At 39.4% G+C, this 15811-nt stretch overlaps 1 protein-coding gene across 3 annotated transcripts in view; it reads left to right on the top strand.

Annotated features, from left to right (window-relative positions):
• Positions 1-14548, top strand: part of Npffr2 (neuropeptide FF receptor 2) — a 47319-nt gene extending 32771 nt beyond the window's left edge. For 2 of the 3 annotated variants that reach the window (NM_023980.2, NM_001412396.1), the window contains exons 2-4: positions 3376-3710; positions 6921-7020; positions 11200-12182. In NM_023980.2, the coding sequence (NP_076470.1) occupies positions 3383-3710; positions 6921-7020; positions 11200-12025 (1254 nt within the window). In that variant the 5' untranslated portion in view covers positions 3376-3382 and the 3' untranslated portion in view covers positions 12026-12182. Of the gene's footprint in view, positions 1-3359; positions 3711-6920; positions 7021-11199 lie in introns of all 3 variants that reach the window. The other variant, XM_063273651.1, reaches the window with a different exon arrangement.
• The last annotated feature ends 1263 nt before the right edge of the window (positions 14549-15811 follow it).

The following is a 15811-nucleotide window of genomic DNA, read 5'->3' as shown; positions in this document are numbered from 1 at the left end:
CCTTCCTCGTGGCATCTTCCAGTCATCATAGTTACCCTGTGGCCATTTCACAACATCACTGTCTCCCATGAGTGCTCTGGAACATGGGAAACTTCTCTCTCGTATAGTAATTCTGGGGAACTACCCCAGGCAGTCCCAGAATGTTACCCAAATACACTCACAGAGCCCATGGTCTTGCTTCAGCAGTTTTAGCATTGTTCATCCGATCTCATTCATATTTGTTTTTATCCATAGGAATCCATTCAGGCTGGTTCTGCTTGTGAATCCATTCAGGGCTTCTGTTTGTGACTGTTGTCATTTGATTTTATTTCTTCCTAACTATAACCCTTACAGAGTTGCCATGACTGTTCAAGAGGGATGGGAAGGTCAGAACAATACCTCGCCCTCCAAATGTTAATGTTGTTGCACTATTTCTTTCTGGAACTGTACTTGACATGCTGGGGTTTCAGCTCAGTGTTCCTCTAGGTGTATAAGATGGAAAGAAAGTATCAAGTTGAAAAGAAAGAAAGGATGAAGGGATTGGAGAGGGGACAGGGGGAACTGTTCAGACTATGTTTAATACCACTTACATTCCTGAGTGGATGGGTGCTGACCCCTCCCTCTCGTCCCATTTCTTTCCTCACATCGCTTTCTCTCTTTTTGTTTTGCTCTGACCATTTGTTATTAAGTAACCCCTTATGTTTTCCCGGAGTCTGTAATTCCATTTATGTCTCCTGAACATTATTTTCTTGTCTTCCCAGGAGCTGGATTATGTAAGAGACCAAGAGAAGAAGTAGTTCCTCCTGATTTCAGCACCTTCTATTGCCCTAGTCAGAAACAGTAATCGAAGTATTTCCCTAGTCTTCAGAAAGCCTATAACCACAAAACTTTAAAGCTGCCAATAGCCCCAGCATTGAGGCGTTTTTGGGATGTGGAAAGCATGCAACTAAAATGTGTTAAAGAGATTACCCATGTTCGAGCCAGTCACTGAAATTGGCCATTATACTATGGGATGAGTCTCAATATTTATAGGGGCAATGCAGCTATACTATTCCAAAAACACATGATTTAGTATGCTGAGTTTATTTGCACATCTATTAAATAGGAATGAAATAGCAGAGTGGAATACTCATAGCAATGTCTTTTTTCTACTGACTTTGTTTCTGCTTTGGAATCATCACACTTGCTAGGTGTATGGAGACACAAGGCACAGTACCCTAAAGGGAATTGAGAGTTTATCCTAGAGCCAAATTTGAGTGGCCATGGCTCTGGAATCAGAGCGTTAGGTTATCTCAAATTCATTGTTCCAGTGTGGAAACTCCAGTAGAATTTTATAGTGTTAATAATATAGAACAAAATAGTAAATCAATGTATGTTTAAACACATTGGTGAGCACATCAGAAAAGTGGGTACGGCAAAATGGGGGACACTTTTCTATAGGCCTCAGGTGGTATTTAGTGATATTTTTAGGTGTTTGATTGATAAACTGGGGCTCTCAGTTAAATGATTCCAAATGTTTCTAAGTTTTATGGGCAAAGAATGGCTATCCATGAGGCTCAACCCAGTCCAGGATAATGTAATTAATCTCTGAACTTGCAACATTCCAACCTCTCCATATCACTGCATCTGTAAAATAAATAAAGAATATAATTAATTAGATTTAATGCGCTCATTTCGAACTGTCTAAAATGGACTAACTATAAACTCAGTTCACACATTTTATGGATAGGTACTAGGTACGATTTGGATAAACTCTAGTGTGTGTAATCTAAAGCTAAGGAGCGCCTGCCAAATGCAGGTATTAAGGAAGCGCTCATTTAAGTGATGGGCTACCATGTTCTTTTCCTAATCTTAATGTGAAGTATTGGGGTAACTCTTCTTCACACCGTGGGGAGGTGTGTCTTTGTATTTTCAATTGTAACCTCTGTATCAGCAGAGAACTAAATGCTGGCAGAATTTTGGTATTGTCATTTCTATGGCTCATCATTGGGTTTTTTATTTTTGTAAATATTGATTCTTCCTCAACTGCCTAAGGCAATCAGTCTAGAGTTATATCTGAGATTGTCTCACTGCTGATTGGTTATAATAGAGAGCTGACAGCCTATAGTTGGGCAAGAAGGGGAGGGTAGAACTTCTGGGCAGAGAGAATGACAGTGATGCAGGGGAAGAAAGTTGAAGCTGGGGATTCAGAGGGCAGACACAGAGGGGAGCAGACATAGACCACAGAGGAACAGAGAAAGGCGTAGAGCTAGCTGTGAGATGGTAGACAAGATAGTCATAGTAGGGTTAAATGAACTAGCTGGAGACAGTCCCAGATAAAGGCATAAGCTTTAAACTACAAAAAAACTTACATACAAACACACACACACACACACACACACACACACACACACACACACAAGCTGTTATATCTTATATATTTTGGTTCTTTTCCTAAGACTACTTTATTGTACAAATGTTAGCTTATTTACAAATACACCCTTTTCCTGAAAGCCATAAAAAGCTACATCTCTTTTGGGTGACCAAGGAAATCGATTAACAGGATCTCACCCATTCAGTGATTTCATTCAGAAGTGTCGCCAGTAACAAAGCTCCGTTAGGAAATGAATAAGTAGCTTATTCATTTAAGTTCCGTGTGACTCTCAAATCAGAATTGGTTCAGAGTTAAGTAGAGGCAAGTGAAAGTACAGGATTGCTTAGTTAAAGAACACACAAATGAATATCATTCAAAATCAAGCATCAGATATGTAATACATAACTCAGTTCTTACTGTAATATTTATAGGACCAACATGCCTCACCATAGTACAACACATATACTTGCTAAACATCCAGAAGAGACTGTGAAGTCACTAATTGACTCAAAGGTCTTCAAAATGTGATTCTATCAGCTTAGTTGTTGATCCACTTAAATTTACATCTACCAACATAAAATTCCTAACATTACTCTTAGTTGGGAATATAGGAACTTAATTTTATGTTTAAATAAAATAATTGGAATACAGAGGTGGCTCTGAATTTTCAAAACACACTTAGAAATAATCCCTTGTTAGATTACTAGACAACATAGATGCTCTTCTGATGTCCTCCTGTCTTACAAGAACAAGTGGGTTTTGACAGATCAACTATGTTCAGAAGTGAAATATATCGTATGTCAGGGAAGCAACTGTAATGATCATTATGTATGGCACAGAGGAGTAATTTCAAATGCTTCCAGTAGAAATCCAAATAAGACAAGTACCATACTTAAAATTCAGGTCCATTTAAAACTGATGGACTCTGAGAACTCATTGAAATTCAGTGATGTTGAGAAATGGATTCTCTTATTAAACGTAAACACAGATGTTACATTTTACCAATATTTCGTTGATTTTTTTCCAGCCTCTCCTTTGATAAGGTCCACCATGGGCAAGAGATGGGACTCAAACTCTTCAGGAAGCTGGGATCACATCTGGAGTGGCAATGACACACAGCATCCTTGGTATTCAGATATCAACATCACATACATGAACTACTATCTCCACCAGCCCCACGTGACAGCTGTCTTCATTAGCTCCTACTTCCTGATCTTCTTCCTGTGCATGGTGGGAAACACTGTCGTTTGCTTTGTTGTAATAAGGAATAGGTACATGCACACGGTCACTAATTTCTTCATCTTCAACCTCGCAATAAGTGACTTACTGGTTGGAATATTCTGCATGCCTATCACATTGCTGGACAACATCATAGCAGGTATGTTGGCTTGTGTCTTGTATAAAGATGATAACGTTTCCCACATATACCCAGAGTCAGAGTGGAGTCATTCATTCACTCGCACATGCTTATTGAGTTCCCAGAAGTGTTCCACATACCTATCTTCACAAGATGAATATTCTAAACAAAACATGTAATAAACACCTAGATATACATATAGGCTTGAGAATAAGAACTTCTCTCTGACGCGTCTGAGCCCATGTTATCTTTTCTTTCACCTTACATTTCTAGAGGTGCAGGGGGAGTGTAGTTCCTAAACCCAGTAAGGTGTTCATTGATTTAACATTGTGGTATTAATTGTGAAACAACCTTTGATATGTTCACAATTAAATCATCTCAGCATATTAGAGTTATTCAAAGTAGGACAGGCCATATCAAAGTTCATATCTGCTCACGACACTCATTTTTCTGCCATATTTACTTTGCATTAAATGACTACCTTAATATTTTGCACATAACTCACCTCACCATGCCCTTGGTTTTGTTTCCCAATGGTAGGCCACTTGCAGAACCTCCTGCCTTAAGTTTTGGTAATTAGGACCATAAATTTAAGTAAACATGCAACTAGTGTAATTTTATGTTTCTCAGCTGCATAAGACAGAAATTTCATTTTGGTAATCCACTTTACACCACACAAACGCAAACATGCGTTCACAAGCTTCACGGCCTCTCTTGGTCCAGAATGGAACTCGCTTGGTGATTGTTAACTCTCAGGGCTCTTCACTTCCCCTTGTCCTTGGTCCTGTGTTTTCTGGATGCACAACTTTGTTCTACTTTATTCCCTCCCAAGCAAGAGTGCATCGTGATGAACCATTTCTGAGAACTTACACATCTTTCTGTCACTCCCACACTCGATTATAGTTCGCTGTGTGAACCATTCGGGGCTGGACATTTTTTCTCTCATGATTTTAAAGGAATTGCTTTCTTATTACTTCTGGGAAATGTTTGAGTAACTGCTGAAAAATTTGACTCTTGCTGTCTTTTATTTGGGTTCTATATTTTTCATCCTAAAAGCTTGCTGAGTTTTCTTTATTTCCCCCGGAGTTCTGAATGTTATAAAATTAGGGTTGGAGGTTGCTTTTTGGGAGTTTATTTACTGTACTGCATACAAACTGCTTCTTTCAATATGAAAACCAATGCGTTTAATCTTGGAGAATTTTTCTTGGCAAAGTCTTTTCCCTTCTTCTTTTGATGTTTTCTTAACACAGAAGAGATTAGGGGGCCCCTTTCTTATGTCTCATTCAATCTATGCCTCTTGTTTTCCAAAGATGAGTGTGTGAGTGTGTGAGTGTGTGTGTGTGTATGTGTGTGTGTGCGTGTGTGCATGTGTGTCTGTCTGTCTGTCTGTCTGTCTGTTGGAGTGCGGTATATAACTATAATATCAGCACATTAGCAGTCCAGGTAGGAGAACTGCAAGTTAAAGTTTAGCCTAGTTTACATAAAGCCATAAAGCCACTGTACCCAAAATCCAAGGATTTGAGACTAAACAGATTGCTTAATGGTTAAGAGCAGTTCCAGAGGACCTAGTTTCAGTTCCCAGCACCCACTGTTGTATGACACAAAACTGCCTATGACTTTAGCTTCTAGGAGATTTGATGTTCTCTTCTGGCTTCTATGGGCACCTGAACTCACCCATGTGTACCTATACATAGACACACCCATATTCGTGATTTTAAAATGATAATAAATCTTTCTTTTAATCTAAGAGCTAAGTACGTACCTCAGTGACAGCGTGCTTGCCCAGCCTGTATGGAGTCCTGGGGTCAGTGCAGACAGTGTGGCAGACAAGGGTTTCCTCAATTTTCACCTTGGGTTCTTCCGTTTTACTATCTTAGATTACTTAGCCTTATTTTTGTTTGTTTTCTGCATGTGTATCTGCTATCATTTTACATTTTTGAGATTGCTAGTAACATCTTCATTCCGGTTCTGTGTGAGTTTTCCACTACGCAGTCCTTATATTCCCTTTCATTTATATTTGAGACTTCCTTAGTATTAAGGACCATTTAGTGAGGACCCCTATGTGTTCTATAGACTCACCGAGGACTCTCATTTCATGATCTAGACTGCCTGAGAGGCTGAAGTAATGAGGTGTGAGTTTGAGGCCAGCCTGAAGAACATGGTGAGACCTTGTCTCTGAGAGCAAAGTGAAACAGTGAGAAATTCAAATAGGGTTGCTGTTAAAATACACTCATTTGTGGTATTTTGTGCTAATTGAGATCAGATATGAATAGTTGGTTTTTTTAAAGAAACTATAGGTGTTTTTGTTTAAACAGAAAATATACTTTAAGATCTAAACAAAAACAGCGGTTAGGAGAAGCTATTTTTTTTTAATAGCAAATGTGTATTCTAAAGCTCTGATAGTATTGATTTCTCAGAGAAATGCCCTGGTCCCTGAGATTTAGTTAAGTAACTGAAATAGATGACTGTCATTCATGCCAAGGTGTCTCCATTCTGGTGTCACCATCACAGTGGTCATGCACTGTGTGTATTTGTATCATATGTAATTCCCACTTCCTCACAAATTATGGCATGTATTTCCAAATTAGTAAATTAATATCCTGGCTATTCTAGTCATTTAAAGCAGCGTTTCTCAACCTGGGGACCGTGACCTCCCTGAAGGATTGAGCAACTCTTCATAGGGGTCACCTAAGACCATTAGAAATATCAGACATTTACATTATAACTCATAACAGTAACAAAATTAAGTCATGAAGTAGCAATGGAAATAATTTTATGGTTGGTTCCCCACAGCATAAGGAACTGTGTTACAGGGTCACAGCATTAGGAAGGTTGAAACCACTTGTTTAAGGCATTGCAGCATAAGGTTTGATGGTGTGCACTCTAGATACTTACCTAGGTTTAAATATTTTTAAGGTGACTGGAGCAAGGCGTACAGTTCTGGTTTTATCCTTGTGTAGAGCTGCCACGATTTAGAGAACAGAGCGTTCAGAATCTTCTCCCGGGGATTGAATATAGTACCAGGAGTGAAGTACTTCTTGTAGTCCCTGGGATGTATGTAAGCTTTGCTGCGGAAGTCTTGCTCTGAGGATGCACATTCTGTGTGGAGAAATCACTGAGCATGCTGGGATGTATTACTCCACGGCTGCTTTCATTTCTCGTCTTTTGTTAATATTTGCCGTATAGTGAGGTGAAAGAATTGAGTCAAAACCTATTCCATCCCCAATCTAGGATGGCCGTTTGGAAGCAGCATGTGCAAGATCAGCGGGCTGGTGCAAGGGATATCGGTTGCCGCTTCTGTCTTCACCTTGGTTGCCATAGCCGTGGACAGGTAAGTCAGCTCTAAATCTAATCTGTAGTTCCTACATCTTGTCACCACTTCTAAATGGTCCTGAGCATGCTCATGCAACTGCATACCTGCTGGTACTACTGCAACTCAGAGTTATTGCTTCACCCAAATTTATTGCTTCACCAAATATTTATAAAAAATTATGTAATTCATGTAGTTACATTTTTTTTTTCAGTTCTTAAATGGTTAATATTTTCCATGCAGTTACAGCTTGGGAATATGAATTTATTGGGTATTTAATTTTAGACTCACTGATACATTGCTTCTAGTCTTTGCAAAAATTATATAACAAGGCCAGTTGGTCCTTCCATGTTTGTAGTTATAAACCACATCAGGTTTTTGGTAAGAGATTCATGGTTTTTGTGTGTGTGCTCACTCAAAATATACATCACATTTTTAAGAAACACATTAAAAACAAGGGCGTCCCCTACAAGTGAATGTTCTATATTGATTAGGGATCTCTACAGTGAATGAGAGCTATATTATTATCTGTATTTCTACTTCATCTTTAAGTTTAAAAAATTTACTCCCACTTACAATTGGTACTTAAATGTCCTTAAATGCTTTGAGCAATGTTTATGACATGACGCTTGAAAAAAAATTTAAAAAGTCATTTAAAAGACCTTGAAAAGTCTTTATTTTCAAAGTTAAATGAGATTAAAATCAAGCAATTTGTGCTGGTTTTTAGTGGGTAATGATAGGGAAATTAAAATGAATGAAGCAGGACCACATAATTCAGTGATTCAACTGGTGTACATTTCAAAACCATATACTGCCTGAGAGATTGCACAATCATACCCACAATCCAGTGCCACAGTGTGAAATCTCAAACATTCCAGATGCAGACCAATGTTGGAAAAGCAGAAATGCATATACAGGAGGGGTGACTAGCAACATCAGAATGTCTCTGCAAACAGGAAGATAAGTGAATTTGGGGGCTGCCAAGAGGACATTACAGCTGTAATGTTTGCTGCAAGACAGCATGCTGGAGAGAAGAGAAATAACATTTGTTTGGTCTGGAGAACAATGCCCCTGAAGGACACCATGTATTTTCTTCCACTTTTAATGCGTGAAAGTTTAATGAGGTTAATTAATAAATGAATGCAACGTTGTTTTATTCTTTCGCATGGCACGGTGCCTTGATCTTCAGCAAGTTATTGACTTTTTGATTGTGTATTTTATGTGTGTTCCGTGTAATGTTTTGTCAACCTTACACAAGCTAACAAAGACATCTGAGAGGAAGGAATTTCAACTAAGAAAAAAAGGGCCTTCATAAGCTCAGCCTGTAGGCAAGTCTGTGTGAGGGGGTTCATGATTAATAATTGATGTGGAGGGGACAGGCCATTGTGGGTGGTACTATCCCTGAGTAGGTCATCCTGGGATGATTAAGAAAAAAAATGTTTAAGGCAATATGCGGCACTCTTCCACGGCCTCTACCTCCAGGATTCCTGTCCTGACTTCCCTCCGTTATGGAGTGTGACCTGAGAATTATAAGCTGAAATAAATCTATCTTCCTGAATTGATTTTGGTTGTGATTTTTTTTGTCTGCTGTGTTACTTTTTGAGACAGAGTTTTAGTAGGTAGCCTTGGATGGACTGGAATTAACTATGTAGACCAGGCTAGTCTCAAACTCATAGAGAGCCATCTGCTGCTGCATTTTGAGTGCTGGGATTAAAGGTATGCACCACCATGGCCTGTCCTGGTCACTATCTTTATCATGTCAATAGAAATCCTAACTTTTTTTATAGTTATAGCTTTAGTTTCATTCATTTCATTTTTTATTAATCAAGAGAAGGTACCGACATTACATAATAATATTAAATCACCCTTACTTTATTAATATATTTTAGTCTTTGATGATTTCATACATGCATATAATTTATTCTGATGACTCTCACTCACAAGCCTCTCTTATCTCTGCTCCCACCACTACCAGCATCCGTTTCTTCTTTTCTAGACAAATAATCTTATACAAATCTCTTTGCCATACTTGCGACATGCTATTTTGTTTTGTTTTGTGTTGACGAGACTGTGCGACCATGGCTTTGCAACTATCTTAGAGCCTTGTAGGCTCACCAGTGGGTTTACAAGTGGATACCAACTCTCCCTGTTTCCAGAACATGTTAGTAGAATATGTTCTGCAGTAAGTCACATGGCCCCATGAGCCCCTTCTCCATGCACAGCTCATTGCTGGATGGGTCAAACTTGTACAGGTCCGATGCTACTAGACTAAGCTGCTGTGAGCTCCTAATTGCTGTGGCTATATCATGCTTTGAAAATGGCATTTCACAGCCTTTCTCTATGTCTCCTCAGCCTTAAGGGGATAAAGCAAAGGTCTTCTTAGGTCTGAGTCTATCAATTATTCTTAGCATCTTGTGAAGCTATGGCTATCTGAGTTCATTGACATTCATTGAAGAGAACCTTATCTAAAGTTAAGGTTGAGGATAGCCATTGTCTGTGGTTGTAAATGAAGGTATTCAAAAGGATGCTTGATACTATTTCACTTCAGCTAAGCAGCACTAATAGGTTCCTCCCTTGGGCCTGCAACCTTTCTAAGCAGAGTTTTTGACTTGGTGCTAGGCAAGGGTTCTGTCTGGTGAAGCAGACCTCAAAGTCAGTTCCAGAGGGAACCTGGTTCTAGGCAAGGTTCCATCTTGTGGAACAGACTTCAGAGTCCGTTCCAGAGGGGAACTGGTTTCACCCCTACCAGCTGTGTCACGGTTTTACCAATGAGCACATCTTGTCTGGCAGACTGATTAATAACGTTCACAGCCAAGTGAGAACATTTAGGTCCTAACTTCCTCTGGCTCCCTGCAGAGTACCATCTGGCACTGTGTAAGCTATCCAGAAGGGAGGAAGCATCGGATCTGTTCTAGCCTCATTTCTCTTTATCTTGCATGTAAGGTATACGTCATCTTCAGCAACAGAGTCTTATCCTATCATTGTATAGGGATGCTCTGAGGGTGTGTCACAGAAGTTAATTGGGAATTTCTATTCAGCCCTTGCTTTCTTTATCTCCACATCTGTCTGCCAAGTTATACAATCTACTTCAGAATCTCACAAAACCAGAACATATATTACATAGGTGATCATATCTAAAATGATAATACTGCATACAAGCACATGCACATTACAATTCCTTATAATGCACACATAACAATAATAAGAATCACAATAACAAAAGCAGTCTAATTCCTTAACAGATTTTGAATTGCCATGTTCAATGGGGAATATAGCAGGAGTCCCCATCAGATTTCGTAATGGTGCTTCTCAGATTCATGTAATTGTGAAATATCTAAAACCACCTTTTGGTGTTTTTAGATGAATAATGTATTACTCTTGTGATTCTAGGGGTTGAGTGGGCTTCACTCTTAGTCTCCTGCTCCCTAGGTCACTTACGCTGTAGGGTTACTCTGAATTAAATTGAGACTGCTGTCTCTAATGTTCCCCAGAGCCTTATCCCCATGTGCTTCTCATCCAATTTAAGTTTCTTAGAACCTGGAAGCTGTGTTTGCAGAAGAGGCATCCAAAAGGACAGCCCCGATGTACAGTCTTGTTAATGTCAGAGCACACTCCATGGCCAAGCCCAGAAATGAAATATTGGGAACATTAGGAACCCGAGGGGGAATCAGTTCATGGATTGCTACTGATGAGCTCTCTACAGCAGTGCAGTAGATCTGGCTGTCCGCGGCACCTATCTCTCTGGAATCCAACCGCTTGGGTTGAAATAATGCATAACAATAAGCAAGATTGTAACCTTCCCTGACTCCACATCTTCACACTTTAATTTTGTTATTTAAATATTAGATGTTAACATTTCAAAGAACATCTCATGCAAGCCCATGGCACTAAGTCTATGACAGAGTTCTAAGGGGCTGTCTATAGATAAATATAAAATAGTCAAGATATTCCAATGTGATACGATTCCCGCCTTTCCTCATGAATAGCATCTGAGTGGTTATTTGCATTTATGAGATCTCATGAAATGAAACAGCATTCGTTTTCTCTGAATTAAAGCATAATCTTCTGTCAGTTACATAGGTTGGCGAGCTGCGCTGCATTACCTCAGGTGCCAACTTCCTGTGTCTTCGAAGACAATGTAGATGGATGTCCTCACACTTGTTGGCACAGTGCCTCACTGACATGTACCTCTCCTTGCAGATTCCGGTGTGTGGTCTACCCCTTTAAGCCCAAGCTCACTGTCAAGACAGCCTTTGTCATGATCGTGATCATCTGGGGCCTGGCCATCACCATTATGACCCCATCTGCAATCATGTTACATGTACAGGAAGAAAAATACTACCGTGTGAGGCTCAGCTCCCACAATAAAACCAGCACAGTCTACTGGTGTCGGGAGGATTGGCCAAACCAGGAAATGAGGAGGATCTACACCACCGTGCTCTTTGCCACTATCTACCTGGCTCCACTCTCCCTCATTGTTATCATGTATGCAAGGATTGGGGCTTCCCTCTTCAAGACCTCAGCACACAGCACAGGTAAGCAGCGCCTGGAGCAGTGGCATGTATCCAAGAAGAAACAGAAGGTCATCAAGATGCTGCTGACTGTGGCCCTCCTTTTCATCCTTTCCTGGCTTCCCCTGTGGACTCTGATGATGCTCTCAGACTATGCTGACCTGTCACCTAACAAACTACGTGTCATCAATATTTATGTCTACCCTTTTGCCCACTGGCTCGCCTTCTGCAATAGCAGTGTCAACCCCATCATTTATGGTTTCTTTAATGAAAATTTTCGCAGTGGTTTCCAAGATGCTTTCCAGTTCTGCCAAAAGAAAGTCAAACCCCAGGAAGCCTATGGCCTAAGAGCTAAACGCAACCTGGACATAAACACATCTGGCCTGTTGGTCCATGAACCTGCATCTCAAAACCCAAGTGGGGAAAACTTGGGATGTAGAAAAAGTGCAGACAATCCCACACAGGAATCCTTGATGGAGGAAACGGGAGAAGCTACCAACAGTACTGAGACTTAGAAAGATAGTATGCTATCCAATGTTATATAGCATACGAGTGTGAATGTGTCTTTAAATATGGTGGCTTGTCGTGGCTTTCCATTTCTCATATTCTGATGAAAACATTTACTGAAGGCCCTCTTTGTCAAAAATAAAAGTATGAAAGTGGTCTTTCTAACCAGCCTTATGGTACATGACATACACAGCGACTTTCGTGTTTGCCTGAAATGTTTCAACGTCAGACCATTTCCATTTTAACCATTTATTTTATGAGTCAAATAAGTCAAGCACATGTGTTTGTTTTTGTAAGTCTGTCATTTTGTCTGTCTCTCTAACCATCTAGCTTTCCTTCTATCCTCCATCCTCTACCCATCTAAAATAGTGGTTCTCAAATTGTGGGTCATGACCACTTTGGAGACCAAACGATCATTTCATAGGGGTCACTAAGACCATCAGAAAACACAGATATTTACATTACATTCAGAATGGTACCAGAATTACAGTTGTGAAGTTGCAATGAAAATGATCTAATGGTTGGGGTCACCACAACATGAAGAACTGCATTGAAGGGTCTCAGCATTAGGAAGGTTGACAGCCACTGAGAACCACTGGTTCAAGACACATGTTTCCCGAAATTGCACTGGATATACTTTGTATGGAAGTTCATTTTGCCAATTATAATTGATCTTGTATTTGAAATTAATGTGCTCTGCTTTTGAAATGGGCTCAGCCTTTTATGAAAAATATTGCATTACCTGAAGTTTTTGCTACTGATTTCTCACTCCTCATGATCAATCTGGATTACTCTTAAAGCAAGATACTGCAAGCCCTTCAGTAATAATGTCCCTCGCCATTTCACTTTATGTGTTAGACCTTCAGTACCAAGGAAGGGAAATTGTATTTCTTACAATTTAAAAGGTTTTTGTTCCTTTGAAAACTGTAAAGTTAGAGAAATAATACTCAATAGAAGTTATTGCTAGGGCTAGAGAGATGGCTCAGTGGTCAGGCCCATTTGTGTCTCTTGTTGATTGACTATCTTTACCCACATGGTGTCCTTTATTGGATGTAGGATTGGTAAAGATACTTTCCCAACCTTTTGGTTGCTATTTTGTCCTACTGACAGTGTCCTTTGCCTTACAAAAGCTTTGCAATTTTATGAAGTCCCATTTGTCGATTTTTGATCTTAGAGCATAAGCTATTGGTGCTCTGTTCAGGAAATTTTCCCCTGTGCCTATGTATTCAAGGCTCTTCCCCACTTTCTCTTCTTTTAGTTTCAGTGTATCTGGTTTATGTGGAGGTCCTTGATCTACTTGGACTTGAGCTTTGTATAAGGAGATAAGACTGGATTGATTTGTACCACCCTTCTCTTTTAAAAAGGGACATCAGAACTGCTCAGCTGTTATCCTAAGAGTCCCCTGGCATATAGACAGAGCAAGGACTCTTTTCCAAACTTTCTACCAGAACCAATATTTGATAATGTCACACGTAAATCAATAGGTCAGCCCTAAGGTATAAAAGAGACTTAATAACCCCCTTTTACCATCATGCAGATTAATGACTTCAAGTGGCAAGTTTATCTGGGGTAAGATAGATTCCCAGAAAGTAGATCATTACAACTACATAGTTTGCTTGGAAAATGAAAATAAATCTGGATATTGAAATAGCATTACAGTCATTGAAATATTCCTTACAGACAAGACATTGAAATAGTCCTTACAGTCATTGCTGTAGTTCAGGTTGAAAGGTTTTCAACAGTCTGGCAAGAGTTAATTATTGATGTCTGATATGAACTGAGTTATGGCCTGTTCCTGACATCAGAGTGGCCAATCCTTTGAACCTTTAGGTTAGGAATTTCTCCCTTTCGCCTTGATTTATTAAAATTCTGCTTATTGTCAGTAAAACTGAACATTACAAATTATTCACTAGGGACTATGTCTTGCTCATTGTGACCCAGATGGACATTTTGCTGTCTAGTACTCAGAACACTTCCAAAGCCCCCAGCTTTCATCTTCCCACGTGTCCACAGCTCTATTTCCTCAGTGACTCTTCCTTAAAGGTTGTGGTACTCACTATTGAATTATGTCCTGCTATGGTCTTGGCACTTTCAGCTCTCTCTACAGTTGGCATAATCATCTTCCTTAAGTAGACAGGTAATTTGTTTTCCACTCTAAAATGCTTTTGGACACTCCATCTAAACATGTATGGGCCCCATGCTAGCCGAGTTCTGCCCTACATCTACTCTCTGTATCTCTGATAAGGAATATTTCATAAACTCATATCAAACCAAGGTGCTGAGCCTAGACTGTTACATGCCTTTTATTTTCTATACTTTTCAGTTTTGACTTCCTGTGTTACCATTATTTAACATCTGTCCAAAAGGGCCTCCTCAGGAAGTCTATCTACATTCTTAGTGCAAACAACTCCATCATCGTTCCAGCATGCATTGATGATGTGAAAGAACTCTATCATTCTTCCAACGCACATTGATGATGTACAGATAAGAGTAACTGGGAGCATCAAAGGGAAGGGTGGAGAACACTAAAATGTCCAAGCATTTGTACTCTTTGGATTAGGGAATCATAGCAGGGTATGATTACATTTGCTGGGTTAAGAATTCTGACAAATACATTTTTCTATTAGCTAAATTTTGTATTTGCAAGACTTCAATCTCAGTGGTTCTATGCATTTGCTATTCTGTGAATATCAAGTGTTGAAGGAGACACGCTTGTAAAATAAAGAGTAGAGTGGTTATCACTTACTATGGGAAAAGCATTGCTTATTTTGATTATATAATTATAATAAATAACACAGTAGTACAATAACCTTAATATCATGTAAAACAATTTTCAAAATGTACTTTAGGCCTCACAAAGTACTCTGAGGTATATCGTGTCTCCATTTTTCAGAGGGCAGCAATGAGTTCTGGTTCTCCCAAATTCTTTTTTTTTAAATATGTATGTGTTTGAGCGTCTATAGGAAGGGCATGATACATGTATGTAGTGTCTGCATGGAGCCTGGAAGAGGTTGCTGGATCCCCTGAAGTTTCAGTTAATATGTGGTTACAAACCATGTGCTGTCGATGATGGGAACCAAACTCAGGTTCACTGGAAAAGCAGAAAGTGCTCTTAACTCCTGAACTATCTCTAAAATCCATGTTCCTAAAATCTCAAAAATAAATAAAAAAAATTGGGAAGTGAATATATAATTCAAAAATATTTAACATTTTCCCCAGTGTTATCTCATCTCTTTATTATTATAGTGAGTTTGTTTTGAACTCACCCATAACTAGCTTTTCAACAGCTATTCTTTTGATTGTACAATGAATAGTTTTTATTTGTGGAGTTTTGGAGAATTACAGTGGTAAAAAGAACAGAATTAGTTACATCTGTCTTTCCTTTCATAAAGGAGAACCACCATTTAAAGACATATTCTAGCCAGCCCTTGGCTTAGCATGTCCATCAGCAGTAGACACCTGACATCGTTGAGGAATGGTGAGGTGGACAATTCCAATAGGGGAAGTATGAGGCAGACACACTTGAAACAGTAGGGAAGTTATCTGTGCACAGCTCACACTCTCTCATGGCTGTCTCCAAGCAACCTCAGCACACACTCAATTGTTTTCCTCAACTTTGAGACCCTAAGAAGTGAGAACAACTTTGAGTTCATTGCTCTGCTTACTAGCCAGTGCAGTCGAACATTGTTCTTTGTTTCTAACTTAAATTTCTTCTTCCGATTCCTTGACCCACTTCCTGAATTAGTTTTGTCTTTTCACGTATTTCTTTGTACCTTTTGTGTCTTATCTACACC

This window comes from Rattus norvegicus, chromosome 14, assembly GCF_036323735.1.
Source record: "Rattus norvegicus strain BN/NHsdMcwi chromosome 14, GRCr8, whole genome shotgun sequence".
NCBI classification, from domain to species: domain Eukaryota; kingdom Metazoa; phylum Chordata; class Mammalia; order Rodentia; family Muridae; genus Rattus; species Rattus norvegicus.
The sequence above is the reverse complement of the archived record's forward strand: the minus strand, read 5'-3'. Positions and strand labels throughout refer to the sequence as shown.